The 20045-nt window shown below is 37.5% G+C and overlaps 1 protein-coding gene across 4 annotated transcripts; it reads left to right on the forward strand.

Moving 5' to 3' along the window:
• The first annotated feature begins 46 nt into the window (after positions 1-46).
• On the forward strand, positions 47-19357 carry LOC116193763 (protein SHOOT GRAVITROPISM 6). 4 transcript variants are annotated; one of them, XM_031522511.1, is made up of 51 exons: positions 56-339; positions 430-520; positions 631-685; positions 787-918; positions 1713-1784; positions 2154-2244; positions 2374-2469; positions 2734-2812; positions 2886-2949; positions 3288-3391; positions 3594-3699; positions 3816-3905; positions 4713-4790; positions 4944-5011; positions 5888-5987; positions 6089-6229; positions 6792-6881; positions 6973-7038; positions 7264-7362; positions 7444-7518; positions 8726-8785; positions 9152-9241; positions 9744-9865; positions 10025-10154; positions 10233-10312; positions 10579-10714; positions 11217-11298; positions 11672-11817; positions 11917-11997; positions 12096-12196; positions 13070-13308; positions 13384-13493; positions 13633-13761; positions 13874-13948; positions 14028-14161; positions 14331-14403; positions 14518-14649; positions 15023-15204; positions 15287-15409; positions 15505-15565; positions 15653-15748; positions 16478-16578; positions 16817-16922; positions 17053-17166; positions 17273-17347; positions 17493-17591; positions 17901-17972; positions 18063-18148; positions 18227-18320; positions 18606-18713; positions 18793-19357. In XM_031522511.1, exons 1-51 carry the CDS (start codon positions 300-302, stop codon positions 18970-18972), a joined length of 5154 nt encoding a protein of 1717 aa, XP_031378371.1. In that variant the 5' UTR covers positions 56-299; the 3' UTR covers positions 18973-19357. The 4 variants fall into 4 exon arrangements, with proteins under 4 accessions (XP_031378374.1, XP_031378371.1, XP_031378372.1 ...); XM_031522512.1 differs by lacking the exons at positions 56-339; positions 430-520; positions 631-685; positions 787-918 and adding an exon at positions 990-1426; XM_031522513.1 differs by lacking the exons at positions 56-339; positions 430-520; positions 631-685; positions 787-918 and adding an exon at positions 990-1426 and having other exon boundaries at positions 2382-2469.
• The last annotated feature ends 688 nt before the right edge of the window (positions 19358-20045 follow it).

Here is a 20045-nt window from a genome sequence, read left to right on the forward strand (position 1 = left end):
AAAAAGGAGAAAAATCCATGGGGACGGGGACGAAGGGGGGAGTGTCATGTCAGAAATAATACGCGCTAGCTGTTTTTATCCTACGGGCAAGTATTTCCGATCAAGTTCTCGCTGGCAATCTTCTCCGTGGCATTTTCCGGTGGTCTCTTACCTGGCAGTGGCAGGCATTTTCAACTCTTTCTCTCTCCTCTGTCCCCTCCTCCTCCCTCCCTGAATCTCTTTACATTCTCTTCCCTTCTTCGCCTTCTTCATCTTCACCTCCTCAATTCTCTGGTTCCCTGCTCGGCGTAGTTCCCTCCATGGCTACTTCCAGCTCCGGGAATTCAGTTCCCGCGTCAGGTACCTTTCTCCCGCCCAATCATTATTCGGTTTCTCCGGTGACCTCGTCTCTGTCTTTCTGATTGGTTGGTTGATGGTTGGAAATTGCAGAGGCCGTGCAGGTCCTTGTCTCCGCGCTTGCCGATGAGTCCCTCTCCGTTCGCGTGGCCTCCATGGCCTCTCTCAAGGACATCGCTGCTCTGTATATCCCTCCCATACTCTCTCTCTCTCTCTCTCAATTGTCATTTTCTCCTTACGCATTGGAGGCTCCCATGGAGCATGACAATGACATGACTAGTGTGCATTATGCAGGAATCCTCCTCTAGTTCTCGACTGCTGCTATGCTGTCTCTCGTGGTGGTCGTCGGGTACTCGCTGTGAATTTATGCTTGGTTTGGAATCTGCGTCCTTTGGTTAGTTACATGGAATGTCGGAGCTGTAACCGGGCTATGCTAATTGTTTGTTTCAGCGGTTCGGGAATATGGCGGGAATATTCCAGGTCATGTCAGTGGGAGTCCAAGCTCTGGAAGCAGGCGAAGTCGATTCCGTTTTCATGTCAAAGCTTGCTAAGCTTGCCACTACTGAGATGATCTCCTCTAAGGCACGTCTCTATCTTAATTGAGTTATTTACTCAGTCGCAGACATCATTACGATCTTGAACTGGTATATGGTAGGAATAACGGACTTAGCAGAAGTTTGCTGAGTTTGGTGAATCTACAGTAAGTATTTAGTATCAATCCTTCCCGCTAGTGAATGTGATGCATTAAGAGCTCCCTGAAGCTTTTTGATGCATTAGCTAATGCTACAGGCTACTCCTGGACTTTCTGTTTTGGTTCATTCAACATGAGTATTTTTGAACTCCGAGTATCTTTGTGTGTCTTCAGTCATTTCTAGATGCTGAGTCTTAGGCTTCTTCTCTAACCAACATTGGAAGAAGATGCTGCACAATAAAATGTATCAACTGCGGGTGGACTGTGTTCGAGCTCATCTGCTGTTTGGATGTTGCTGAAGGTTATCTGTGGGTTGTTCAGTGCTGGGGTTCCTCTGTTGGGATGTTAAGATTTATGCTGCTGTGGAGTATTAGGATGATGTAGGAAGGCTATTTCACGGTTCGTATTAAAGAAAATGCTTTCAGTCTCATTATATGGGCAATAGTAGCAATACCGATCTACTCTAGTAGATCATATGGATGTAGAAAAAGCTTCTGGTTGAAATTTTTGTTCGTTGGTGTTATTTCATATTAATAATTTGTTGGTTATCAAGCTAGAGTCGGCACTTATCATCTGTTATTTTCTGATTGCGAGCATCATTTTCTCATTATTAATCCCTGTGTTTTCCTGTTCCTCATTTCACTTAAAACTGTTGTTTCCTGTTAATACTTGATGTCCTCAACAGGAATTAAATGCAGACTGGCAAAGGGCTGCTTCAGGGTTACTTGTTTCCATAGGTTCCCACTTGCCTGACCTGGTAACTGATGATTTACCATTTTTTTTTGCTGCTTTAAATACAGGATTTTTGTCTAGTTTTTAGAAGAGCACTCCTAGCCATAAATCCTGCGATTCCCACTGGTATATGTGGAAATCTGATCCACCAAGCACTTTTAGTAAATTTTTGTGTTGGGCAGAAGTTATGCATGCTATCCATGAGAATCACTGGGACTAGACGGATACTTTTTGTTCTGTAGAATGTTCTTTGGAGCCTATATGAAAATGGATCTCCCTACTTATATTGGTAAAATTGGATTTTATATATGAAATCAAAGAAATCGGAACTTATGTAATACTTAACGGTCCACTGATGAGATTTGAAGTTTTATTTGGCTTTTTGCTCTGTCAGATGATGGAAGAAGTTTTTGTTCATTTTTCGGGGCCAAGTTCAGCTCTCCCTGCAATGGTCCAAATCCTGGCAGATTATGCCTCTGCAGATGGTTTGGAATCATTCTCTCTTCATGCTATATTCAATCTAGCACTTGAGCTTTCGAATGTTTTGTTTCTATACAGTGTTGAAGATATGTCAGTTTAAGCTAAACCTGCTTCCTACTTTGATTCAATTGAAGCGTTGCAGTTCACTCCAAGGCTTAAAGGCGTGCTCTCCCGAGTTTTACCCATCCTTGGGAATGTTCGAGATCCCCAACGACCAATTTTCGCAAATGGTATTTCAGACTTAACTTTGTTTCGTTAACTGAAAGCGTGTGTAGGAATGTCCGTGGTTAACAACTGCTCACGTATCGGGTTTGGCTTTATAATGTTTCTTAAGCTTGTGACACTCCATACTATTAATAGATTGGTTGATACCCACTGATTGCTACAAATTCTTAGAATGGTGATTGGGAATTCGTTATAGTTGACTGCCATTATCTTGTGAAAGTTATCTTCATTGGAAGACTTCATTTGAGAACGGCTTTACTCTTTTCCAGCGTTCAAATGTTGGTGTCAGGCTGTTCGGCAATATATTCTGGAATTTCCTTCTAAATCATCTTTTGATGGCGATGTAATGTGAGTCATTTTCTTCAAACCTTGTGAAGTTCATTGCTGTGAGGATATGCTCTAATACATGTTCTTTTTCTAGGTCATTCCTGAATTCTGCTTTTGAGCTTTTGTTAAGGGTGTGGGCGACTTCTCGAGATCTGAAGGTTCATTTTCTTTTTTATTATTTATTCCACATGCATTTTGGCTTTCTTATAAATCCTCTGCACATATTTGCGTTTTCTCTGTAGCTCTTTCAAGTAAAATGCTGTCATTTGGCAAGTAGTTGTGAATTTCATTTTCTAAACATGGCGTCTGTTTTAAATAGAAATGGTAAAAGCTTATTGGCAATTCTAAACATGTTTCCTGGTTGTAAAAAACAGAAATGAATGAAAGCTTATTTGGCAAGCTAGATTGGAAATGCTACTTCCAATCATCTCCCAAAGACAGTTCAGGTTCTTTTGTTGGCTTCTACTAAAGTTGATCTCTTGTTTGGCCAATGTAGGTTCATACATCTTCTGTTGAAGCATTAGGGCAGATGGTTGGCCTTATCTCCCGGACCCAATTGAAGGCAGCTTTGCCAAAACTTGTGCCAACAATTTTGGAGTTGTAAGATTTCACTCTTTCCATTTGCTAAAACTATTTCTGCTGCTGCCGCTGCTGTCAGCAGATACTTTCCAGATATATAGATATATGTTTACGTATATTCCATGCATATGTATTTGCAGCATTAATCATGTTTATGTAATATATGTGGACTTGTAACTGTTGACATTTGTGGGGCAACTTCTTTCCTATTTCCACTAATCAGGTATAAGAGAGAGAAGGAAATAGCTTATTTGGCCACGTGCAGTCTTTACAATGTCTTGTATTCCTCCCTCATGTCTGAAAGTGGTCCTCCTATGCTTGATTTTGAGGTAATTTAAGCATCATTGCTTTGATTTCATTTCCCACTGATCATATATGATCGTACCAATTAAACTTCACAAAACATGTTCTAACTTCTACCATAATCCTGCGTGCCGGATTGCAGGATCTTACTGTCATACTATCAACACTTCTTCCAGTTGTCTGTGTAAATAATGAGAGTAAAGACCGCTCTGATTTCTCAATGGGATTGAAGGTGAGATCAAGTGATGGTGGACCCTTAACTTACTTTGCAGATGATGTCATACATTTATGTTATATATTCTCTTCATAATTGTAATGCCTCTTGAACTTGGTCAGTGGAATCTATCTTCTATTGTCTACAATATATTAGGGTGTGTTTGGTTTCGGAATAATATTCATTACTCTACTCCACTTTAACTCTACTTATCTTTAATTCAACGACACAATTATTATTTTTTCTTTTTTCTTCAATTTTTTTTTATCTTAACTACCATTCAATTCAATTTTTAATACTAAATTCTCTCAACTATTCATTACCTTTTCCACAATTCAACAACACGATCATTACTTTCTCTCAACTATTCATTACTTTTTCCCACTTTTTCCCATAATTCAGCAACACAATCATTACAACCCTAAATAAATATAATTATTCGTAGTTGGAATGGAGTGGAGTTAAACCCCACTCCATTCCCATTGCAAGCATCAAAATGAGAGTAGTGAAGTTTTGTAGTCTGACCATCAAGACCAATTGACATAATCTTAGCTTCTACAAAATATACAAAAATACAACAAATTCCAAACATGACAGATGAGATCTTTTGTTTTGCATTCTCGCTGTCAAAACCAACAGACATAAGCGTAGCTACTGTTATTTATTTCTAGTAGTATTTATTTTGGTGTTTAATTTCTTTTTTTGATAAGTATATCGGTGTTTACTGTAGAAGGTTGTGCTCAAGAAAGTTAAAGGTAAATGGGACAGTATTTTATAGATTTGTCCGGTCTTATTCTTCAAATTTTTGCTTTTCTTGCATTGCAGACCTATAATGAAGTTCAACGTTGCTTTTTGGCTGTCGGAATTGTATATCCAGAAGACTTATTTGTATTTCTTATGAATGTAAGTGCCATTATGTAGCAAATATTGAATACTTTATGCTGGTTCTTCAGTGTCTCTTTTGTTTCCGTCAGTTTAATGGATATGACCTTCAGGGACTCATTTTCTGAATGTCACACAATAATTTATTTTTTGTTGTCATATTTCTGTTATCAGAAGTGCAGGCTGAAGGAAGAACCTTTGACTTTTGGGGCACTTTGTGTGTTAAAGCATCTCTTGCCCAGGTCTGTAGTTTGCCCTTTCAATTTGTCCATATATATATATATATTGATATAGTTAGGGGACATACCAGTGACAATGAGGTAATGCTAGATGCTCCAAGTGGTCGGAAACATATAAATACGTCCCTATCTTATGCTTTCAGTTTCAGACCTAAAAGTGGCCTAAATTGCGCAAGTTCAAATATTCTTGGTGAAGGATTATGGTTTCAAAATTGACTACAAAGCTCTATAATACCAAGTTACTGCCATAGCAGTCAGTTTTCATAACTAACCTTGTGCCGGCTGCTGGTTAAGAATGGTCTGAGGGTACTGATATTGGAGGGGTTTAGCAGCTCCAGAGGAGCCGTTATAATGCTAGTCCATGCAGCTTTATCAGCACAAATATTTAACCATTAAGCAACCAAGAGAAGCCAACTTTGGTCTTTGCTATTGTATTAACATTAATTTGTAATATGAAAACAAATAATTACATCAGGCAACTATGCGATGGCCGTGGACCACTATAGCGTACTAATTGATCCTAATCAATTGAATAACCCCATTCCATTAGGCAGTCATTCATTGCAAACCTGTTCTGAATCCTCCTAATTTTCCTCATTTTGCCATTGCTAGGAAGATAATTCCAGTTATCCTGTGGACGTGGGAACTTGGAATGGATCAATAATTTTGGCATGTGTTTGTTTGGTTAGATGTTTCCTGACATATAATCCAGTTATGCCACATTTGTGGCTTTGTTGTATTAACATAATTTGACTGGGTGTACTTGTAAAAACCACCAGCAATATTAGATATTTGTTTACAATTTGAACTAAGGGTAACCTCCTACAATCTAAACTTGTTGCTTAAAAGAGTTTAAACTGCTTGATATTCCATTTGAAGGTTGTCTGAAGCCTGGCACAGCAAAAGACCATCGCTTGTAGAAGCTGCAAAGTTGTTGCTGGATGAGCAAAACTTAGGTGTCCGAAAGGCATTATCAGAGGTATTGCTACTGACTTATTATATCCGTTCTTTTTTGTATGAATAATGCCTTGCCTTTTTTAATTTATCTTTGCGTTTTGTTGTTTTCTTGTGCTGTGGTAGTTAATTGTAGTTATGGCTTCACACTGTTACTTGGTTGGTCCATCTGGGGAATTGTTTGTCGAGTATCTCGTCCGTCATTGTGCCGTATCAGATTTGGAGAGAGATGATGCTGAAAGCTTTAATCAACACAGGAGAACTGAGGTTACTTTCTGACTCTGGGATGAAATTAGTCATTTCCTTGGTGATTTATCTTTGAACTTTATTGTTCTCTCCCCTCAATATTCCACACCAAATTACGTTTGAAGTGCATCATTGTTATACACGAGATCACCTAGCTGCAATACCTCTCAGAACATACTTAATATAGACATCTCCATGTTCATACTTGTTCATAATGAAATAATAAGATAAGTTGCTGATGATTTGTTTAAAAGTTGCTTTACTTGTTTATGCAAATTTTACTTGATATGGTTGGCCAAAAGAAAGGGAAAGTTTTAGTTAATATTGACCATCCACTACATTGCATGTAAGTGCTGTCTCAATACATTATGCGACGACCACTGTATACATCCAGAAATCTGGAGTAGTTAGATGCGGGGATTGTCTCCCAAGATGAGATCTATATGGCCTATCTTAGTGTTGGTTAAATGACACTCGGATTGTTAATGTGAACCAGTATATATACCCGGTCCTTATTTGTATTGGGTTAAGTAAAGAACCACTATATATATACCTGACCCTTATTTGTATTGGGTTATCCTAGGTGAAAATTGGTTCAGTTTCTCCTTCTGAGTTGAGGACAATCTGCGAAAAAGGTCTTCTTTTGATTACCATCACAATTCCTGAGATGGAGGTATGTCAGTATCATGCATAGCTTTTTGTAGTTGAGGTTTCTTGCATTATGTGAAGTTAACCACGAGCAAAATTGTATGGAATTTTGGCAGCATATTCTTTGGCCGTTTCTTTTGAAGATGATAATTCCACGGATATATACAGGTGCTGTTGCCACGGTATGTATACATCTCCTTATAAATCATCACCAGTCATACATGCTTGATGCTGATTATGCAAGCCTTAATCTTTTTGTTCTGTTTAATCTTTTTAAAGCCCCCAATTTGCCTGTCTTGATTAATTTTTCTGTGGTGCAACAATTTAAGACATGCAGTTAATCATTGAACACACTGCATATCTGAACATTTTCCTGACAATTTTGGATGTCTTTATTTCAACCACAGGTTTGCAGATGTATATCTGAACTTTGCCGGCATAGATCATCATATACTAATTCTATGCTAAGTGAATGTACTGCCCGTGCTGATATTCCAAAACCTGAGGTGGAAATTGTGTTGATGTCTTGTTTCCTTATATTGTGTTTATATGATGACATGTTAGTGATCCGTGTACTCATACACTAGGAGATTTTTGCTCGGTTGGTGGTTCTTTTGCACAATCCTTTAGCAAGGGAGCAGCTGGCCTCGCAGATTTTAGCGGTAAGGATGTCTCCTTGCCAGTATATCAGTTAAATAAATAATAAAAAGCTTCCCAGTAGACCACTTGACTGACACATTAAATTATTGAGAATGAACCATTGGAGTAAGGTTACCAGAGCATTATTCCTCTTTCTCAGTCTTCACTGTTTGCATTACCAAAATAGTTACTTTGGATTGAGAAATTTCCATATAAGTTTCTCCTTGATTTTTGATTTCAAGGGTCGACTTCTTTTTTTTCTTTTTTTTTTTGGCCTGAATAGTCTTTTTCTGGTTGACACTTGGCCGTTGACTTTTTCCCAGTAATTTTCTATAATCAATATCATATGTAATAATTCCCTCGAGCTTGCATCTTACGCTGCCACCTCATCAAAATTAAAATCACCTTCTCTCACGCTGCCACGTGATGGAATTTTAAATGCTCTCATGCCACCATATTAGCATCTTATACGCGATATATTTTTTATACGATATCTTAAATATATCCGTCGTCTATTTTAAGAAAGTTTTGTTTGATAAATAATTCTCATGTATATTGGTTGAATGTGATATATATATATATATACTGATAATATCTTGTTTATAAATACTCATATATGTGAATCTATTTATGAATTTATGAATGTATGGATATGTATAGTTGAGAGATGTTTATGTAACTATGTATTTTCTTCTTAATTATGGCAATTTTATTTATGAATATCTGAATATATGTAGAGAGATGTTTATTGAAGGATATATTTTCTACTTAATTACGTCAATAGTTGGAACACTAATCTGCATCAAAAAAAAAAATCAGGTTAAATGGTATCATATACATTGGATAAGAAAACTGAATTTAAACGAAAATTAGTCTGCTTAATTAGCTAATTGATATTGAACTCTCTATATATACAAAGTTTTTTCTCCAATGAAAATATATACGAAGTTAAATGAGGCGAAAGATGATGTTAAATGAGTATATTGAATACACAAACTAAAAAAAAGAAAAGAAAAGCATTTAATTGAGCCATGTTCTCTAAACCCATGGATTTATAGCACTTAAAAACACTATGCTTTTTCACTGTCAAGCCATCCCAAAGAGAAGTTCTGATTTAGAAGGATTTGGGGTTCTCATATATAGTAGCTTCTGTCAGCTTCATCAGATAAGTTTGTAATAATAGCCCTACTCATCTGAAATGGAAGACTTGCCATGAACTTGATTTTGCAGGTTCTCTACAATTTGGCTCCCCTTTTCCCAAAGAACATCAATCTGTTTTGGCAAGATGAGGTATATCAAGCTAATTCAGGAGTTAAGGCTTCAGCTTGTTGTTGGTTCATTTGTAGTTCCCCGGTCAAACTATTTTTTTTTAATCATTGACTTACGGTTTCAAATCTTAGAGGTGAATCAAATCTTATTACATTATACGGGTGCATATATATTGTTTAACATCGTTGAGAGTTTGTTATGTATTAGCAAAGTTCTGTATCTTGCTATTGAATTGCTAGGCATTCATGATAGCGTCAATCTGACATTTATTTTGTACGTCCAATATTGTCTGATTTCTCTCGTTGAAGTTCCTATTGAGCACCATATGGTCTGTAAAGAATGACTATCGTGAAGTCTAATTTATATTTGATATTTGCTAAGCGCTAGATTCCAAAAATGAAGGCTTACATTAGTGATCCGGAAGACCTGAAGCAGGATCTGTCATATCAAGAGGCATGGGATGATATGATTATCAATGTAAGTGTGTTGGACTTTCTCACTTTTGCTTAATTAATAGAAGAAAAGAAAACAAAGGGGAAGGATGCATAAGCTTCTGTGGTCTTTCACATTTTCGATTGCATCCCCTTGGCACCTAGAAGGCCTAGACAATATGTTAGTGTCATCTATGGCTGGAATTTTGGTAATATTGTTATACAGTAGAAATTTTCATATGACACCTGCTTTGGGCTTTCAAAAATTGTACTGTGATCCTGATAACATGGTCCATTTCTGTCATGTGGACAAAATATAGCAGCTGATACTGTTCTTATTTGGTTTTATCTTCCTAGAATTGCATAGCAATTTGATACAAGACAATAAATTTTTAATTATAATTTTTTTTGGGCATGTAATCCATCTGTGTTGGACAGCACTCACTGACGAGAAAACATACACTCTTCAGGAAAATATTGAAATTCAAATAGAGAGAAGTTGCCACAAGTCTGAGTAACAAACTTTGCTCCTTGATCTTTGGTTGCAGTTTCTTGCAGAATCTTTGGATGTAATTCAGGATATTGATTGGGTGATTTCCCTTGGAAATGCTTTTACCAGACAATATGAATTGTATACATCTGACGATGAACATTCTGCATTACTTCATCGGTATGGTCTTTACTGTTTGCAATTCTTGCCTACATGAAATTGTTGGTCTATCATTCATAGTGAATAGTTCTCTCTTTCTAATAAAAAAAACCATGGCTTTGTGAGCAATGAAGGTGCGGCGCTGCCTGAATTGAAATTTTATAAACTTTCATCTTGCAGGTGCCTCGGGATGCTGCTTCAGAAAGTGAACGATAGAGCATTTGTTCGTGAGAGGATTGGTTGGATGTATAAACAAGCGAATATTGCAAATCCAACTAATAGGCTTGGTTTGGCCAAAGCAATGGGATTGGTATATGATCATTTATAGTTTTTAGAATGCTCTTCCATTTCTCTCTATTTCAGAAATTGATGGCATGGAGTACTTCAGGTGGCTGCATCTCACTTGGATACCGTCCTGGAAAAGTTAAAAGATATTCTGGACAATGTTGGACAAAGTATAATCGAAAGGTTTGCTTGCCCCCTTTCTCTTCTTTCTATCGCCCCAATTCGTTGCTTTTGAGTGGTAAGTGTTGGCATTGAACCTCTGTGTTAAATATAAACAATGCAAGTGCCATTAAATCCTGCTTCTCAATCCCTAACCATTGAGGAAAACTTTTTCATCTAAGATTTAGATGCAACTTCAGCTTGTATAACGTGATGACTGTAGGCACACTTTTCATATTATTATATAACCAGTGTCAATATTTCTGAATAGCTTTCTCCTCCAATTGCAGGTTCCTCTCTCTTTTCTCAGATAGTTTTAGATCTGTTGAGTCTGACGATATACATGCTGCTTTGGCGTTGATGTATGGTTATGCTGCAAGATATGCTCCTTCAACGGTTATTGAAGCCAGAATAGATGCACTAGTTGTATGGCTTCTCGTCTCTTAAGATATTAAATTGGGAAATATATGGTCAATCTATTACTAATTTATTTGTCTTTAATCTGCTTTTATTCCAAATTGGAAGATTACGTGCTCTTTTGGTTTGTGGATTCTCCCTAATGAAAACCTCTTATGTGATTATGTTCCATGAGTTCTTGTTTGATTTTCTAAATGCTTTGAAGTCTTCTAATTGTAAGAGTGATTATTAGAGAAGCAATAATGACATTTTATTGATAAGATGTGAGGAACAACTCTGGTGGCTCTGTGGGTAAGAAGCAAGAAGGCAATGGGCTAATTTTCTGAGGGACCCAAGATGTGCTATTTTCGAATATTCAATTATTGAGGAGAAACAATAGCTATTATGAAAATTTCGGTCTATTCTCTTCAGTCTAACTATGTTCAGTTGGTAGCAGATAGTACTGTCCTCCGAGTCATTCAACAGTCTTCTTATTTTTGGTCAGTGCTTTTATATATTTTCTCTTCTACAGGGTACTAACATGCTCTCACGGCTGCTTCATGTGCGACATCCCACTGCAAAGCAGGCTGTTATCACTGCTATTGACTTACTTGGTATGCATATCTCTGGTTCTCCCTTGTGCTTTTTCATGGCAATTCTTCTAATGAGTCTAAGTCTCATGGTTTTCCTAAATAACTCATCCCTTTTTTTGGTGGTATTGACAGAATATCAATTTTTATAGATATTTGAGAAACCATGAAGTGTCATGATGCTTTTCATTGGCATCTGTGAAATTATCTTTAAATGGTATTTGACACACCTTAAGATGGGAAAATGGAACACGAGAAGAGCGATAATGTGGCTGTATTCATCTAGATGCGGTTAAATGACCTATTTTAATATAAAGTGGTCTGTTAATTATGGATGGTTTGACTATACAAGTTTATCTTGGTAGAAAATTTAGCATATATCACAATACTAGTGCAGGTCGTGCTGTCATAAATGCTGCTGAAAGCGGCGCATCATTCCCACTGAAGAGAAGGGACCAATTACTGGATTATATATTAACTCTGATGGGTAGAGATGAAAATGATGACTGGAGTGAATCTAGTCTTGAACTATTGCATACTCAGGTGAGTTGATTGGAGATGACATCAATTGCTAAAAGCTAAAACATTTGGATCAACTCCTGATATACTACGACTCTTCTTTCTGTTATTGATTATTTGCAGTCCCTTGCTCTAAGTGCTTGCACTACTTTGGTCTCTGTGGAGCCAAAGCTAACCATTGAAACCAGGAATCATGTCCTGAAGGTATCATTTAGTGTATTGATATGGATATAATTATTGCAAAAAAGATATTTAAGGGATTTGCTATAATTTTTTTTGTATGCTTTCTGATTTTGTGACAGGCCACCTTAGGATTTTTTGCATTGCCAAACGATCCAATTGATGTTGTCAACCCACTTATAGATAACCTCATTTCTCTCCTTTGTGCAATTCTTCTTACAAGGTATGTGATTTAAGTGATTAGGAAATTTGTTGACTTCTAATTCTCATAGTAATTGTAAATGCCTTGCTTCCTTAGCTGGTTCACATTAGGTCAGCATCTTCCTAATGATTTCTGATTTTAGTGTAGATTTCTTTTTGAAATATGCTAGGTTATCTCATATCCAATGTATCTATGGTGTTACTACTTATTGCTTGTGCAGGGGCACATGTTAGTAGATTTTGAAGAACTTCAAATGGGCTATAGGAGATCATTGTATAAGTGGATTGTTTAGGTGTTTGCCTCAGTTACATGTAAATGACAAAAAATGATTCAGTTGTCTGATATCCTAATTCTGGTTGAAATATCTTTCAGCTTATTGACTTTGCGATAAGAAATGTTAAATGCATTTTTCTGTGATCCTGAGCATATAGTGGATGCATGAAAACACAAATCTCAGGCTTGCACTTTCTAGAGAGATACTTTGGCCTTTGAATTGTAACTGAGACAGAAGTTTTCTGTTTTTCCTTAACCATTAAGTATCTTTTTTAATATCGCAGTCAAATGTGGAGATAGGCTTGGGAACCCTCTTATAAGCGCAGCTATTACCTCTTTTTTTTTAAGAAAACTTTTTCAATACGTAGCAACTAGTACATCTGAGTCACTTGTGCGGCATCTGTGATATGGTGGTTGTTTACTAGAGACTTTGCTAGGAATAAGTGGAAGAGTACTCTTTAATACATGAAATAAGACTGTTCAGTGGCACGTAATAACTTGTTCCCAGTCTTACAGTTGTGATTATAAAAGTGCCTGTTATTCTTTTGGTCTTTTATCTTTTTGCCGTGGGTGAATAGGTTTACTAATTAATCTCTGACTGGTCACATATTCTTAAATTAGTGGCGAGGATGGGAGGAGCAGAGCAGAGCAATTATTGCATATCCTGAGACAAGTTGATAGATATGTTGCCTCTTCAGTTGATTATCAGAGGAAAAGAGGCTGTCTTGCTGTTTATGAAATGCTCGCGAGGTTTCGCATGCTGTGTGTTAGTGGACATTGTTCTCTGGGCTGTCAGGGAAGTTGTACACATACCAAGCAAATAGACCGAAGCATACTTGGGAACATTTCTAACTTACCATGTACGAGAATTTCCTGCTAAAGCTTCTCATTTATATCTTTCTCTTTCTAATCTTTGTTCTCTTGTTTACTACCAGCGGCATATGTATTGCCTACTCGTGAAGCATTGTCTTTGGGGGATAGGGTTATTGTATATCTAGCACGTTGTGCAGACACCAATTCTGAAGTTAGGAAGCTTTCTGCTCAGGTCCGTAAATATCCAGCATCGTTGCATTTGAATTTGATATCAGGGAGCTATGTGCTTCCGATATAGGCCTATTTCTTATCTTTCTTTCAGAATTTCAGTATTATAGAGGATTGATATCTTCTCTTCTTATTCTTATTAGATACTCGATCAAATCTTCAGTACCTCTCTATCTCTACCCCGGCCTGCAAACGCAAGTTCAGTTGTGGATCTCGAATCATCTTATAGTGCTCTGTCCTCCCTTGAGGACGTCATAGAAATACTAAGAAGTGTAAGTCCAAGGACCTGTCTCTATGCATTATTCTTTTTCCTGTGTAATCTGTTCTATTTTATGCTCTTTGGGTTCATGGAAAAGAAAATGATATCTTAGCTATTCATTTCAGGATGCTTCCATAGATCCATCTGAGGTTTTTAACAGAATAGTTTCCTCTGTCTGTGTTCTACTGACAAAGGATGAGGTAAAATGTTCATGTCTCATGCCTTGATTGCAATACCTAGAATTTGGCATATTAGTATACTAATTCTGATTATTTGCAGCTTGTGGCGACCCTCCATGGCTGTACAGCAGCTATCTGCGATAAGGTAAAGCAATCAGCTGAAGGGGCGATCCAAGCAGTGAATGACTTTGTCACAAAGCGTGGAGCTGAGCTGAATGAAACTGATGTATCAAGGTTGGAAGATTCAGAAAACAAATGATTTACAACTGTATACAGCCCAAAGTTTTGTTTTTGTTGTTTTTTAAAATAATTTTTAATTTTTTTTCTTTTTATCTATATTCATCTAAAACTATATATATAGAAATGTAAAGCATGAGTGGGGTGGTCACATATGTATCTGCAGGACAACCCAATCTATGCTGTCTGCTACAGCGCATGTAACTGAGAAGCATCTACGTCTGGAAACTGTTGGTGCTGTATCCTTGCTTTTATCTAACTTCATTTGACCTTTTTGTGTTTCTTTAGGGAAGAGACCTGGCTTTATATAATTTCTTTCCTCCACGTGAATAAATCACCTTAACCATAGACAGATCTCTACTCTGGCTGAAAGTACTAGCTCAAAGGTTGTCTTCAATGAAGTTTTAGCTGCTGCTGGCAGGGACATGGCCACTAAGGACATAACTAGACTACGTGGTGGCTGGCCTATGCAGGATGCATTCTATGTGAGTGTCATTTACTGTTTACCCCCTCAGTATATATCTCTTTTGAAAATTCTTTTTCTGCCTTGTTGCTTATATTAGTTCATTTTGCATTAATTTTTGTTTCTTTTGATGTCAATTTTACTTCCAAAGAGTGATCTTTGATAAAGACATTAGTTAGGGAAGAATTATCTTTTGCGGTTGTCATGCAATTGCAATCCAACTTGATTGAAATCGTACTGATTGCCTTCTAGAATTTGGTTGCAATATTGCCAAAGAAACTCTGTTTCTTTATCTTGGTAAAATTAAATGTTTGACTGATATAGAAGAATAATTATTGTGAGTGATGAAAGGAGTAATTAGTTCACTTTTTCTTTTTCTTCCCCTCTTGTTACAGGCATTTTCACAGCATGCAGTGCTATCACAATTGTTCCTTGAGCATGTCATTTCTATTCTCAACCAAACTCCTATGGTTAAGGTTGAGCCGGAGAAAGGAGAGAATTCTAGCAATTCTGTTGACAATAAAATGGACAATGAGTTTGTGCGACCTGCTGTTTTCGCTCTAACAGCCTTTTTCAGGTTCTAAAGCTATATGCTTCTTCTTTCTAATGCTTTCTGAAGCATTATTTTTCTCCTCTTTAATGTTTCATCTGTGTTCCAGAGGCGGGGGTAAAGTGGGCAAAAAAGCTGTCGAACAGAGCTACTCATATGTTCTGGCCGAACTTATCATACAATTCGGAAGTTGTCATAGACTAGCTAGCACTGGTCAGCTTGAGCCACTACAGTAAGTACTTGGTACTAATGAGTAATCGAGAAACCGAACTCAAATGTTGTTATGATCTGAAATTGAGAAACATGTAAACTTTTTTCATTTTGTAGGGCTCTTTTGGCCGCATTTCAGGCATTTTGTGAATGTGTTGGAGACCTTGAAATGGGAAAGGTCAGGTCAAATTGATTAGATTACTTTCCATAAGATAAAATTTTCTTTCTGTTCAACATGACATAATATGCATATATTTCTCTGCAGATACTCGCTCGGGATGGTGAGAACAATGAAAATGAGAGGTGGATCAGCGTTATTGGAGAATTAGCAGGAAGCATATCCATTAAAAGACCAAAAGAGGTGAATGTTGCTTCCATTTGTCAAAACATCAGAAAGATAATTATTAGTGAAACTACAGATTCAGAAACAACACTTTTTTGGAAAAAGGAATTAGACATTTAGTCAAGCACATAGGTTTCAGGTAAAAAAGGTTTGGAATATCAGAAGAATGTCAACGAGAACACTTGAAACTAGAAACTTAATTTCCTCATATTGTATACAGTACTTATGCCAGGGTCAGTTTCAATCCATTATACCGATTTCACCTTAAGTAATCTGATGAAAACTCGCGAATCCCCACTTTCAAAGCTTATGCTTAGCGTTACTATATGTGCTTGGATTACCCTCTATTTCTTTCAGGCCACTCAGGTTGTTCTAGACTCCCATATCACTACCTTTCCTTAAGTTAACTAAAGCAGGTTCCTTATTCATGTAGTTTGTCTCGACAATAGTTTAACACTTACATAGTCTGACAAAACTCGCTGGGATTCTGCAGTGCTTCTATTTCTGGATCTACCGACTCTCAGTTCCAGATAATTTTCCCAATTCTTAAGCTTGCCTGGATTTATAAATAATTTGACTAGTACCTTGTTAGAATTTTGCGCAGTAGGTCAAAGACGTTTTCAATGTGGCATTCATACATAAATTCTGTTTGAACTGCATTTACTCACCAGAACATGTGCAAGTTATAACTATATTCATGAATGTTGTGATGTTAAATCCTCACCTTTTGGCTTGCAATCTTTTCAGATACAAAGTATATGTCTAATTTTGAGCAACTCCTTAAATCGGAGCCATAGATTTCAAAGAGAATCTGCAGCTGCAGCGTTATCGGAGTTTATTTGTTACAGGTAGGAACTTTATGTTTTTGCCCTTATTTTTCTTTCCCTTTTTTAATGTCATATGATGAGTAGAAATAGTATTTTTTATCTTAAAAGTTGGAAGACTAACTTGTCCATAGAATATCAAGTAGTCCTGCAGGATGCATGCTTATGCTTCTGACACCAAACCCTCTCTATAAGCATCGTTTAGTTTGTTCTAATCTTGCTGTTATTCGAAGTTTCTGCTAAATCGGTTTGCAATATGCAGTGGTGGGCTTAATTCCCTTCTGGAGCAGATGGTCGAAGCATTGTGTAGGCATGTATCAGATGAGTCCCCAACCGTTAGACGGCTATGTTTGAGAGGGCTAGTGCAGGTCTTATATATAGATCTCACATCTTTCTTCAGTGATTTCTATTGGGATACTGCTCTTGATGCCAATTAAATATGCACGAACTTGTTTTGCTATCTCTTCTCTAAAATGAATTTTCTCTCTCATTCTGCAGATTCCTTCTCTTCATATACTTCAATACACAGCACAGGTTTTAAGTGTCATTCTAGCACTGCTAGATGACATGGACGAATCTGTACAATTGACTGCAGTTTCGTGTTTATTGATGGTATTCTTTCTATATCTCTCCCTCTCAATCATGGTGTTTCTCGTCCCTTGCAAAGTAAATTCAATTGCTCTATTGTGTAATTCGATTTGACTCATTTTCTTTTCAGATTCTTGAGTCGGCCCCTAGTGATGCAGTAGAACCCATATTACTCAATCTTTCTGTACGCCTACGTAATCTTCAAGTAAGTGTTATAATTTCATGCCATTCGAATGCATTTTAGTTGGTATTACAATTTTCCTTACATAGCATTTTGATTTTCTCAAATCAAATGAAGCAATTCTCAAGTAAGGGCTAACTTATTTATGGAAATTTGTTTCTTGTCACAGATATCCATGAACGTGAAGATGCGAACTGATGCTTTTGCTGCTTTCGGTGCCCTAAGCAGCTATGGAGTCGGAGCGCAACGGGAAGCATTTCTTGAGCAGGTTGAAGGCAATAAGCTATCTTATATGATCATCAATTATGTGATCTGTTCATTACTGATGCAGCTTCCACTATATAGTAGTTGCAGTTTGTGTTCGATGTTACTCAAACTACCACCCTTGGGATTATATACTTATCATATAATATCTTGCTTGCTAGGCAAGTCATTACTTAAGTATGGTTGGGACAATAAACTAGAGATGCGGCTCCGTTTTAAAAGGATCCCAGTTACCCCTAAACTTCCCTTCCTGATAAATGTATGAGCATTTCAAAGGGAGCCATTGTAGTAACTTTGTTTTGTGTTACTCTAGGTACATGCTGCCCTTCCACGCTTGGTCCTGCATTTGCATGACGACAATCAAACCGTGAGACAGGCTTGTAGGGTAATTTCTTCGCGTCTTCAAGATTTAGTCCTCATAAGTATCTCCCGGAGAACTTGAGAGGAGACTTACACATTGTTATCGTATGACCAGAATACACTGAAGAGGATTGCCCCTTTCTTCGAAACGCATGAATTCTCTGTCCTATTCAGTATGCAGGCTTTCAATTCTGACCATCGGTAAGAGTCAATGAGACATTGAAGTTTGAGCTCTTTAAAAATGTGGGAATAACATTAAGCGACTTCATCTTCCTTCAGAGGTGACTATGAGGACTTCATCAGGAACCTTGCGAAGCAGCTTTCGGAGCATCTCTCATCCCGTGTTAGTACTTACATGGCTTCAATTATACAGGTTCGCCCTATTTCCGTTTCTCTTTCTCTTACAACTTGTAGTGAAGCTTGCTTTTTTCTTGTATTCAAAGATGCAGCTTCTATGTGCTTTCGGTGGTTATCATAATACTCCTCCCTCATCATCTCAATAGCATACCAACGCACAGCTTGATTTGTGGATTGCTTTCTATTCCTTCAAGTCATTATTTGCTTTATTCTGGAATTTCTTTCTTGAAAAAATTGTAATTCCTTTCAATTTTCTTGATTTTGTCAAAATAACAATTCAAGCGTTGCTTAAATAATGCAGGCCTTTGACGCACCTTGGCCAATAATTCAGGCAAATGCGATGTATCTGGCTTGCAGCATCCTCTCACTTTCAGATGATCAACACATTTTAGCAATATATTATACTCAGGTTGGTGGCAAATCTCTTCCAAAATTTTAATGCCTGAGCAAGAACTGAGTATCTCTGACAATTCCTAATGTTTGTAAAGGTGTTCGGGATGTTGGTGGGCAAAATGAGTCGATCAGCTGATGCAGTTGTCAGAGCCACCTGCTCCTCAGCCCTTGGCTTGCTACTGAAATCTTCGAATTCTGTGTCATGGAGAGAAGCTAGACTCGACCGTGTCGATTCAATCCGTAGGGACCAAGGCTCAGACTCTTCTCGAAGATAGCAAATCACTAAGGTGGACATTGCAGTATACGACGTGTACGCTTATGAGCTCCTACTCCAACAATTCAGAAGCAGATCGAATTGACTCATTCCATATTGATTTGGTGTGATGTTTCGCTGCTGGAGCAAAAGTCGGACCCTACTCAGCATCTCTTAAATGGATGTGCGAAGAAGAGTTTATTGTAGATGTAACTTGCTCGGGCATTTTGTAAATTTGTGTGAAGCTTGTTCTAAAATCTGCTGTTTTTTGTAGGTGGTTGTAACAATCCCTAGTCATTTGGATGTTTTTGGGTGGTGTTTGTAGCAGCAGTATGTGTTCAATATTATTGCAAATTCTTCAGCTTCGTGCATTGATAGTGATTCCTACCAACTCAGTTTGGAGAAAATGCAACTTTGGCAAAGTTCCGGATGCGGATTGAAACTGAAAAACAGAGAATATTTGTCTCATAGGATTAGATGGGGAGTTTGATTTACTGTTCATTCCCTAACGTAAGAGGCCAGTGTTATTGATTTGATCCTTTATGAAGGAATCCACTTAAAATGCGTAATAAGAATAGTTTCCTTCATGGTAGAAGTCGGGAAAATTCCCAAGCTTATTTAATCCCAACTTTTGAGGATATGTATAAGGTGTTAGCAGTGTCGCGTCGGATCAATGTAATTCAGCAAAAAAAAGCGAAGGTGTTAGCAGTGTCGGCGTCGGATCAATGTAATTCAGCAAAAAAAAGCGTCGGATCAATGTATGATGTGTCCAAGTAACGGGTGACTTCTGATCCTGTCAGTTCGTCTCGCATATGGAGCCCTGTTCGTATGGTTCGTCCTGTGTTAAGAGGACGTGAATTCTACTGTTACGAATAAAAAATTTATAACTATGTGGTACAAAGTGTTGATTGATCTAGCTCTCTAAAGTAAGCCACAATTATTAATCTCATGAAAGAAACCTTTTTATGGACCTCATGGAGGAGTCTTTCCAGTCGATCCATCCATCGGGCGAGACGATATTGGATTTTGGAGAAGAGAACTGTGGCGTAAGTGTTGCAGACCTGCCCTAGCCACACTCTTCTAGTCCTGCTGATG

The sequence above is a fragment of the Punica granatum genome, chromosome 2 (assembly GCF_007655135.1).
Source record: "Punica granatum isolate Tunisia-2019 chromosome 2, ASM765513v2, whole genome shotgun sequence".
Classification (NCBI taxonomy): domain Eukaryota; kingdom Viridiplantae; phylum Streptophyta; class Magnoliopsida; order Myrtales; family Lythraceae; genus Punica; species Punica granatum.